Source organism: Halichoeres trimaculatus, unplaced genomic scaffold (assembly GCF_033239565.1).
Source record: "Halichoeres trimaculatus isolate MK-OKI-2021-1 unplaced genomic scaffold, fHalTri1.1 fHalTri1_scaffold_9, whole genome shotgun sequence".
In the NCBI taxonomy this organism is placed as follows: domain Eukaryota; kingdom Metazoa; phylum Chordata; class Actinopteri; order Labriformes; family Labridae; genus Halichoeres; species Halichoeres trimaculatus.
In genome coordinates this window covers 23335488-23346716 of record NW_027437188.1, presented here as the reverse complement: position 1 = coordinate 23346716, position 11229 = coordinate 23335488, and the positions used below count along the sequence as shown (strand labels likewise).

The 11229-nt window shown below is 38.9% G+C and overlaps 1 protein-coding gene across 1 annotated transcript; it reads left to right on the top strand.

Moving 5' to 3' along the window:
• The first annotated feature begins 674 nt into the window (after positions 1–674).
• On the top strand, positions 675–3714 carry LOC141797868 (extracellular calcium-sensing receptor-like). The gene is made up of 6 exons (XM_074679555.1): positions 675–874; positions 961–1249; positions 1385–2197; positions 2275–2502; positions 2607–2736; positions 2819–3714. Exons 1-6 carry the CDS (start codon positions 675–677, stop codon positions 3712–3714), a joined length of 2556 nt encoding a protein of 851 aa, XP_074535656.1.
• The last annotated feature ends 7515 nt before the right edge of the window (positions 3715–11229 follow it).

Below are 11229 nucleotides of genomic sequence, written 5' to 3'. Positions count from 1 at the left end.
CTGAGTGTTCTTTAAAGACTGGATGATGCATCATAACTGTTCACATTCCCATGTTCCTCTTTACTTTTTTGAAACCTGTTGATCGCATCAAATTCAAAATAAGTATTTCCATAAAACAGCAAGTTTTGAGTTTCATCATTTCATATGCTGTCTTTGCACTAATCCCATTTCAATCAAGGGTTTAAATAACTTGAGAAACTTGAAACTACATTTTTTGGTAACATTTTATACAGCGTCCCCACCTTTTATGTGATTGGGGTTGTACAACACACTTTGACATGTCACCATTTTCAACATGTGTGTCAATCAGACATGTGTTCTCATATCACTGTAGGCATGCTGTGGTACTTATAAGGCTGTTTATCATTTGTTTTGGGACTAACACATTGATAGAATGTGACTGGCTTTCATACCTTTTTATTTATTTCACAGGAAGCACAAGGCAAAACACAAGCTGTATCTTACACTGCTTTAAGAATCCTAAGTACTTATTTGTTAAAGAATAAATCCACTTCTTGGACATAAACCCCTTTGGCTAAATTTGTTTGGTTTCCTGTAGTCTCCTGAGGCCTGTCTTCGTCCTTGTCAACTCCCCCACTTGTTGTTGAACGTGTATAAAGCCCTGCCATGAGCTGCAGGGCTGATTGGCCTAGCCTTGAGCTCAGAGCAGAGCTATGCCGTTGTTGAGGTTGATCCTCCTGACTCTGGTGATGGCAGAGGTAGGCTGTGTGTGTCGACTGCAAGGCTGGGTACAACCTCCTGAACTGGCCCAAGAGGGTGACCTTGTTATTGGAGGCATTTTTTCTTTCCGCACAGGGCAGGACTATGTGGTGAACACATTCCAGACAATACCAGGTGTACGGAAATGCAAGAAGTATGTCAACTCTATGTATTGATGTTGTATGTGTATTTCATGATGTATTCTGGATGCTAACACATGGATGTCTTTCACTACCCTAGCTTTAACTTTAGGGAGTTCAAATTCGCTCAAACTGTGATATTTGCCATAAATGAGATCAACGAAAATCCCGACATGCTGCCAGATGTTAAACTTGGCTACAAGATCTACGGCAACTGTGGGACAGTAGACATTCTGAGAGCTGCAATGGCACTAATGAGTGGAGTGGCAGGAGAAGTTAGAGACGGCAACTGCACAAAAACGGACACAGTGCAAGCTATCTTGGGACACTCAGGATCGAGACCAACTATTGCCTTTGCGCCTGTTGTTGGAAAGTTTCATATTCCTGTGGTAAGTTAAGGGGAAAAGGTCACTGAAAGTATGTAAATGCTGCTGGGAATGTCTCTGGCTCAACGGTGACTTTAACAGGTTTCTAAATATCAGTTCTGCAAGGTGTTTTTTCACTGTTTGTGTTTTGTGCTACAGATCAGTCACTTTGCCACCTGTGCCTGTTTGAGCAACCGGAAAGAGTATCCAACATTTTACAGAACTATCCCCAGTGATTTCTACCAAAGCAGAGCCCTTGCAAAGCTTGTCAGACACTTTGGTTGGACCTGGATTGGGGCTATAGCTGTGGATAATGAATATGGCTTCAACGGAGTATCTGCATTTATTCAAGCTGCACAAGAACTCGGAGTGTGCATTGAGTATTCTGAGGCATTTTCATCCTCAAGTCCTCCTGAGAGACTGCATAAAATTGTTGACATAATTAAATCTGCAACATCTAAAGTGATTCTGGCTTTTATGTCTCACAGAGAAATTAAATTGCTTGCTAAAGAGCTGTACATACAGAACATTACAGGTTTGCAGTGGGTCGGCAGTGATGCCTGGGTCACAGATCACTCTCTGACTGCTAGCGAGGGACACAGCATCCTGTTGGGCTCACTGGGCTTCACTGTGAGCAAAGCTCAGATCCCCGGGCTGGAGGAGCACCTGAGGCAGCTCCACCCCTCACAGTTTCCTGACAGTCAGTTTGTTAAGACTTTCTGGGAAGACGTCTTCGACTGTGCTCTGAATGAAAGTGAAAACACAGGAAAAAAGTTGTGCACCGGCTTGGAGAGCTTACAGAATGTGGACTCACAGTTCACTGATGTGTCTGAGCTGAGGTTCACCAACAACGTGTATAAGTCTGTCTATGCAGTGGCTCATGCACTTGACAACCTGATCAAATGTGAGGAGGGGAAAGGGCCCTTCCTGAACGGTACATGCGCTGATCGTAAAAACATTCAACCCTGGCAGGTGAGGATGCACCAGTTGAGTGTGACAGGGATAAAAGTGAGAATCACAACCATGTAATTCTTTCTACTCTTTGTCAGATCTTGCATTATCTGGACTCTGTGAATTTCACCACTCAGGAAGGTGAGAGGGTTTATTTTGACGAGAACGGAGACTCTCCAGCAAGATATGAACTCGTTAACCTCCAAATGACAAACAAAGGCACCATGGAGGGAGTGACAGTTGGCATTTATGATGCTTCTCTTCCAGAGGGTCGTCAGTTTATCAGAAATAACATCCCGGTTATGTGGGGAAATGGAAAGACAAAGGTGAAGCAGAGACCTTTCAATGTGCTTTAATACATTATGATGAAAACACAACTCTACATGCTTCACATGCACACAAATAACACTGAGTGTTTGTACGTGTGTAGGAGGAGGTGCCGGTGTCAGTGTGTAGTAAAAGCTGTCTCCCAGGAACTCGTAAGGTCCTCCAGAAAGGCAAACCCGTGTGCTGTTATGATTGTGTACCATGCCCAGCAGGCGAGATCAGTAATTTAACAGGTAAATGAGCAAAGAGGAAGTGTCCCTCTCAATGTTTGAAATGCAGCAGTTCAACTCTACATTCCTTCTCTTAATTTTGCAGATTCAATCATCTGTATGAAATGTCCTCCTGCATATTGGTCCAACAAGCAAAGAGATGCCTGCATCCCCAAACTGATTGAATTCCTGTCTTACCATGAAATCCTTGGAACACTACTGGTCTTATTTTCCCTATTAGGAGTTTTCCTCACTATGATCACAACACTTGTTTTCTACTGCCACAAAGAAACCCCACTTGTAAGAGCCAACAACTCAGAGCTGAGCTTCCTGCTGCTCTTCTCTTTGACTCTGTGCTTCCTGTGTTCCCTCACCTTCATCGGCCGGCCCTCTGAGTGGTCCTGCATGCTGAGACACACAGCATTCGGGATCACATTTGTCCTCTGTATCTCCTGTGTTCTGGGGAAAACTATTGTGGTTTTAATGGCCTTCAGGGCAACACTTCCAGGCAGTAATGTGATGAAGTGGTTTGGGCCTGCACAGCAGAGAATAAGTGTTTTTTCTTTTACTCTGATACAGGTTTTAATTTGCATACTGTGGCTAACCATAAACCCTCCCTTTCCCTTTAAGAATATGAAATACTACAAAGAGAAAATCATCCTCGAGTGTGATCTCGGCTCAGCTGTAGGCTTCTGGGCTGTGTTAGGATACATTGGGCTCTTAGCTGCCCTCTGTTTTCTTTTTGCTTTTCTGGCCCGAAAGCTGCCTGATAATTTCAATGAGGCTAAATTCATCACCTTCAGCATGCTGATATTCTGTGCAGTCTGGATCACCTTCATCCCAGCTTATGTCAGCTCTCCAGGGAAGTTCACTGTCGCTGTGGAAATATTTGCAATTCTGGCTTCAAGTTATGGGCTTCTTTTCTGTATCTTTATGCCAAAATGTTTCATTATTTTGTTCAGACCTGAACAGAATACAAGGAAACACATAATGGGCAAGTAGTTTAAAAATGATACTGAACATTAAAAAGGTATGAAAACACTTGTTGTGGTTTTGTATCTTTAAATCCAGTGTATCAAAGTGAATAAAGCTTTTTTAACACATAAGTTAGTTGTGTTGTTTGTAAGCTTCATTGAAAAATAGCCCCCCTTCATCTCAATTGAAACAGTCAAAAAAATCACTCTTCTCATGAAAAAAGCAAAAACTGAGCACTACACAAGCTCAATAGTCTGACAGCTTCCAGAGAGGAGCTGTTGAGGGTCAAAAAGTGTGTGCGTGGGATCAGTGAAATCTATCATGATGCGGGTGGCTTTCTTACTGCGTCTGTTCAGGTAACTGTCTATGGTAGTGAGTAGGTCGCTCCCCTGCAGCCTTCAGCACCCTCTGCATGGCTCTCCTCTCTGCAGCAGAGCAGCTGCTGTGCCACACCACAAACTGTATAAAACATGGACGTAGCCTCTGCGACGTCACCCGTCTATAACTGAAACCATGAAATGAAGCCAATCCATTGACAGAGACACATTTGCTATGATGGTGCCTGTGATTTTCCTTTCGAAGAGCAACAGGCCAGTGATGTGACCTGAGTTGTGTCTCCAATTGAACAATCAGATGATTCTAATAACTTCTAAACTGCCCAGTTATAGAAAAAATTAACTTACAGTACAGTCTGTGCAAATAGTGAAATTAGTGTTTTAGACCCAGGCCATTTTTGATTCAGGCTGTAAATATGCTTTTTAATGCTGTTAAAGTCTGTTTTTGAATGGCTTGGAGTGTACGTGACTTCTGGTCTTTCTGCAGCCAGCCTGGAGCAGATTCTAGATGAACAGCAACTTTTAGCACTTCCGCGTGGGCTTCATTTTTACTAACCGAATGTTGCCCCTCGAACCACACAATGATGCTAGTTCTGGGGATGCTCTACATCGCACATTGATAGAAACTCCTCAGGACAGCGCTCCCCAGTCTGGCGTGTGTCAGTTTCCTGGGGAAGCAGAGCTGCTCGTGGCCCCTCTAGAGTAGGCAGGAGGTGTTGTGGCTCCTGGTGAGGTCCTCCGTCAGATGCATGGATCTTCTGCTCCTCCTGATGTCAACTACAATCTCCTTTTATTTGAATAAAATGTAAATCAAGTAGATGTCCATCATGTCTATGATTATGTCTTCTAAAACGTATCACTAGATGGAGCAACCATTTATACTGTTCAGGCTGACAGAACTATGCAGAAAACCAGGGAGGGGAGTGACCCTATGCTCCCACATTTTCTTTTTCAAAAATTTGTATCAGATTTTATCTCCCTTTCTCCCAATCAGGTCGTGAATCACCCCAAACGTATTATCCAGTAGCAATGGACTATGGATAGAATGTAGCTTTTGGCTAATCATGGTGCACCCATCTTTTTGTTTGTTTCAAACATTTAATAAAAGTAAACATCACCCTTTTAAATAAACAAGCTAAACTTAGAAGCTAAAAGAGAGGCCTCATATTGATTAGCTTCTAGCCAGATCAGCTGGGTGAAGCACAGCAACTGGATACAAACCATGGTTTGCAGTGCATCAGCACCTCTGGAAATCTGGGTTTGCATTAAGTGGGGGCTCGTGAGATGCTTGGAGTCACTTTTTATCCCTCTGGATGTAGGAACACAAAACTTAATTTTAGAACAATCCTACAAATGTGGGAGCGTAAGTCTGACCCCTCATGAAAGAGGAAAGTACAGGGAAATTGTTGTTGTGCTTTAAAGATATAGAGTATCCTTGCTTCTAGAAATTTAATGGCACAATCATTAAGATAAACAAGGTTCAATTCAAATAAAATGTTTAGGTTTTAGCTCACTTATACAGCCTCAGAACTAAGGTTCATTAGATCGCTGGAATCTGCACTTCAGTAAACATTTATGTTTTTGCTCTTTCAGCAACACATCTGAATTTAACTCTTAATGCTTCTGAGCATACTGTGACAAGATGCTGTTTTTTACAGAGGAGATTGGAACAAATGTGATCAACAAATAAGCTGCAATCTATGACAAAACCAATGATGACTGCTATTCACTGATGATACATCAATAAAGAGATATAACACTTTAGTAAAACTTTCAAAATTATCTAATGTAGAAACTCCAACTCCACGACACTTATTACCATGTGTTTCTGAAGGGTTCAATAAAGCGCAGGGCCTGTAGCATAGCCCAGATCCCCTGGCATTAACTTAAAAACATGTTTTCAGTGACACTGTTGCTTTCAAGTTCAAAAATACACTGATGCAACATGGAAATGAAGGTTGCACTTGTGCACGGTTCCAAAAACAACTCAGGAGAAAGCACAGTAGAAAACAAATAAGTCCTCATCTGTTGTAAGCTGTGCCTTATTACCCAATGGTCTCTGCTCCAGTGGGAGAGCTGCAGCAGGGCCCCAAAATGCAAACACAAGCAAGATTGCTTCATCCTCTTACACAACAACAGAAACATCAGGTGGCATATTGCTGCAAGGTGAAAAAACACTTGTGTATTAATCAACAACTTGGTCATAACATGCAAATGTTACATTTCAAATCAATTAGATGCTTGTTTTGATCTCTCCCTTCCACCCTTGTTTGTTGCTCTTTTCTGCCCTGCTAGGTCCTCTTTTTTCCTCTAGTCAGCAGTCTTATTTAATGTATTTAATCATTTTGTCTCAGAACAATAAAATCTTAAAACAGTCTTTGATGATTTAGATTAATTGCTGTTAGAACAGGTGAGGACCATGGAGGCCAAAATAATTATTTCAAAATAATCATTAACGCTACAAGAAAATACTAAGATTCCACATTGCCCAAGCTTTGCATCAGGGTGTAATGCTGGTGTATGTAAAACAATTTCATTTGGAGTAGGCTCATTCCCCTGATGCTACATTATTTACAAATTTGTGTTTTTTAAATTTGACCTTCAAGCCTGGTTTACACCGAAAGTCTGACCAACACTACAGGTCTGCATAGCAATTTTCTGATGCAGGTACATACTCACACAGCCTTAATATCCTTTACAATTTTGAATATGTGTCAAAATAAAACAAACCACAAGCTCTACTGTTAGTCCACTAGCCAGCATTGTGTTTCCTGTATTGCTGTAGGTCATACATTGGCCATGCACTGGACGTGGACCAGCCCCTGACATCTCCTCTCTGTCCTTCCTTGTAATAATTATGGACAACATGGAAAAATCATCAGAGTATGTGGTGCCGACTCCAGCATAGGGTCAATGCAGAAGTAGAAGCTGTGTAAAATTAATCTTCACTTTTAGTCCCATTCGGCTACAGTAAAGACATATTCAACAACAAAGCAGTGAGCAAGAGTTCTCGCCATTTATAGGTTGATTGAATTATTATTTTGTATTTTAGCACACAACAAACTTTTGGTTAAGAAACAAAAAGCGAAAACTGAATAAGGCCATAAGAGGTGTCTTCCAAACTGAACATTTGACAAGCAAATAATTCAATGTGTCCCAAGGAACAAAGGGAAGTTTCTATTCATGGCATCTGAAACAGACTGAGTAACTCTATCACTATCCTTACCTTCTAAGAATAATTGGTTAGGTTTTCTTCTTAAGCAATACTATATGTAACACTGAGGTGCATGTGTGTAACTCTTGGTCCTTTGGAAACTACAATAATCATAAGAATTTTTTTAGAAATAAGTGATCAACTTTGATATGAAATTTAAAAACTGTAAAGAGAACAAAAAAAAAACATTTTATATCCAGTGCTGACAAATTTATGAGACCATCACCCAGTGTTATGTCTTTGCCACCACTGCCCTAAAGTAAAAGTATATAATTGACTACCAAAACACTTTTTGTATTTCTGTAATGTTTAATCCACCAGGATGTGCAAGCTTTTCAATCAAAAGTATTCTAAAATGTAATTATAGCTGTTGTCCATGAATTCTTAAATGTACTGTTTGAAAAAAAAAATCTGAAAAAGTAAAACACATTTTTATTATTATTATTATTATTATTATTATTATTATTATTATTATTATTATTATTATTATTATTATTATTATCACTCGGCCTTACTGTTTAAGGTGATGAATTTAGCTTAAAGGGTAAAAAAGAGATGGAACATATCTGTACCCATGGTACTTTGGAAAATCATTCTGAATGAGCTGTATTACTTAGAAAATATCCTCCTTAACATCTGAAAAAAATACGGAGGAAAAACGATCATACAGTTTTACAGTATATTGTGTGTGACTGATGCATAAGCTTTGATTGTCCCACATCACACTAATTTTTTTTGACTCCCCCTGTGGACATCTCCTTCTTAGTGTACAGAGCAGCAGGCAAATGAAGGTGAAAAGGGTATAAAATCAGAGGTCAGTGGAACAGAGGTCAGTCTGAAGAGTGAACTGCCTAGTCCCTCTGATGTAACTCAGAGAATATTCATACCAGCTTCAGGTGAGGGCATGTCTACTTTAGCAGGCCAGGGTTAGAGACTTTATTTTAGGTAGTGTATACATTTTTCGCCCCACATGCAGAAGAAGTTGATTTTTGTGATAAAGCAGTCAATGTTTGCTTTTTGTTGCACAAAAAAATCTTATGTTTTTTTTTTTTTTTTTGGATTAATGCATTAACATTTCTGTTGATAAATGTGTTGTTAGGGAATGCTTCATTGACTTTGTTAGGCACAACCTGCTCACTTTGCAATCCGTTCATTTCTGTCTCAAGAGCAGACTCGGTAAAGTTCAATCACCTGTAAGCTATAGGAGGAAAATAAAAAACAGAGTATAAACTTATAGATCATGCTAGCTGTGTATTTTTGATACTACTGTTCTGGTCAGAACTCATAAAAAAGTTTATTTTTTTTTCAGAAAACTGTATTGAAGTGCTGTTTTTTTTTTTTTAATTTTATTTTCAAGGCTATCATTGTCATATTAACAAAAAAAATTCATAGCTTTAAAGAATTGAGATTTGTTTGGACAAGATGACGTGACTGAATATATTTTCCCGAATGAGTTAAAAAAATGTGTTGACACAAATTAATGAAGAAAAAACTTTCATATTTATGCATGTCCAATGTCAACTCTGAAGATGAATTTGGGGTATTGATTATTGAAAAAAATTAAAGTTATTATTGGAATATTAAGCATGTGGAGTTTTCTTCACTCTTGATAATTCAGCTATCATTGATGAATGGCAGAGTATGAAAAAAATACCACAGATTCATCTTCAAGAAAATGAAATCAGTATCTATTACATTGTTTGAAGGAGGAAATGAATGTTTTTTGTGTTTTTTTCTTTTTTTTTATTTCAACATTGCACCACATCACTCTTCATGCCATTCAGATGAAGCTGCTCCATTGAATGTAAATGTTTAAATCATAAAATAACTTGAAAAACACACAAAATGTTAATAGTTATTGAGAAAAAACAATCTTACATCTATTCCACACAATTGCACGTATACTGTAACTTATGTGTATGCTTCATTGATATGACTAATCAGATTTTCTCCATGTTAAATGAAAAAAAAAGAATCATTTCAGAAGTATATCACTTTATGTCATCAAAACTGAATACAGACTTGCATCTTTTGCTAGATTTTGACTCACAATTTGGTTTGGCAGGGACTTAGACAGGTCATGGAGTCTTTTAACTGACTGACGTTTTTCAATCATAACTTCAACATCATATGATGAGTTATTTAGTAGGATATAAATGAATAAATATATCTTCTTCTTTTTTTAAATTATTGACAAGCTTTTATATTTTCCCTTTACATATTTGATTTTTTTTTTAATTATAAGGATGTGACAGCAGGCCTCTGCACATTTCACATTATGTCACCTGTTTATGTCTTTAGTAGTTTGGAATTTCTTGGAGAACAAAACTGTTGTGAGACAAATGTTGTTACAAAGACATGCCAACAGGGTTACACAGCAAAAAAGTATATTCTTCAGGCATGAACCAGACACTGAATGTCTGTTTTTGCTTTTCCCCCTGCCTGCCACCTGCCCCTTTGTGTGTGTGTGTGTGTGTGTGTGTGTGTGTGTGTGTGTGTGTGTGTGTGTGTGTGTGTGTGTGTGTGTGTGTGTGTGTGTGTGTCTGTGTGTGTGTGTGTGTGTGTGTGTGTGTGTGTGTGCGTGCGTGCGTGCGTGTGTGTGTGTGTGTGTGTGTGTGTGTGTGTGTGTGTGTGTGTGTGTGTGCATGTGTATGTGTGTGTAAGCACTTGCTACTCGGATGACATGTTATTATGTCAGAAAGCAGTATTTTATCTAAAATTAACCAAAACCTAATGAGCCATAAAATAACAATACAAAGGAAACTGGTATAGACTGGTGGTTTAAATGTTTTCCAGAAAAACGACTTTAATCCTGAAATGGTTCATCTGGTTTGACCTACATTTCTACCTCCCAGCAGCTTTCCTCTTCAATGACCTCACAAAACACATCAAATAAATAAATAAAAATAGTGTTCACCATAACATATATATTTTTTTATAATAAACGCTACATGCATTTTCTGCTCTATATGCTTTCTAGGGCTGTCAAATGATAATTACTTTTATTTACTCTAATCTGATTAAACACTAAGTTTAAAGGTTACAAAAATGGTGCACGGTTCGATTAGTGTGTAGCAATAGTGTACAGTGCATAAGAACAGAGTCATTGTTTTATATCTATTGAGGAATAACACTACATAATCAAAAACAGGGTTCTTGCATTAATACATGAGCCATGTCATTGCTCTGATAGAACCTGGCTGTATGTAACTCATTTGTATAGAATGGATGTCAAGACTGCTTCAGAAGATGCTGTTGCACTGCACTGGTGCAGTAAAGGCATGCCCAGTGGTCACTTGGCAAGCAGCCATGTGACTGAAACTACATCCTTCCCACCAAGCAAAACAAGCAATTTACCAATTAATAAAAAAATATAATAATAATAATAAAAAAAAACCCTGATTGGTGCGATCTTATTTTAGGAAGATGCTTATGTGTCTATGATGAATTCAGTGACTCCTGTGTAAGCATTGGTTATATATCCTGTAGCTGAGCTGAGTGCTGCTCAAGTGACTGCTGTTGCAGCAGCTCTCTCTTTATTGTTCTTTTTTTGTTTTCCCTTTTTTCTAACCTTTTAAGTTGTCTTTGCATATGGAGTCTGTCATTACTTTTTATGTTTCATTTGTTGGCCACAAACACCAAACTGATTAAATATGCAGTAATGTTTTTCCTTTTTTTGTTCCTATGTTTAGAGATCCTATATGCAACTATGGTTGCATTGTTCACACACAAAATTTTAACTTTTGGCAGCCTGTAGCATGTTGATGCTAACCAGTGATTGGCTCAATGTTCCCCATGAGCTGAGGAAAAGGAGATAAGGACAACGTGCTGGTACTGTGGTGCAAGCTAAGAAGAGATGACCTGATCAAACTCTCCTTCTGCCCATTGTTATTGGGAATGTAAGGTCTAACGCTGATAAAATGGATGAGCTAGCAGTGCAAACCCAGCACCAGAGAAAATCCCTGATGGCAGAGTAGCATCATACTCTTCACA

Bases quoted from the DNA above. Each gene is read 5' to 3' on its own strand.
- LOC141797868 (XM_074679555.1), top strand. From the start codon at position 675: ATGCCGTTGTTGAGGTTGATCCTCCTGACTCTGGTGATGGCAGAGGTA. The intron at 1,250-1,384 runs GTAAGTTAAGGG...TTTGTGCTACAG, and splicing joins GAAAGTTTCATATTCCTGTG to ATCAGTCACTTTGCCACCTG. The intron at 2,503-2,606 runs GTGAAGCAGAGA...GTACGTGTGTAG, and splicing joins GGGGAAATGGAAAGACAAAG to GAGGAGGTGCCGGTGTCAGT.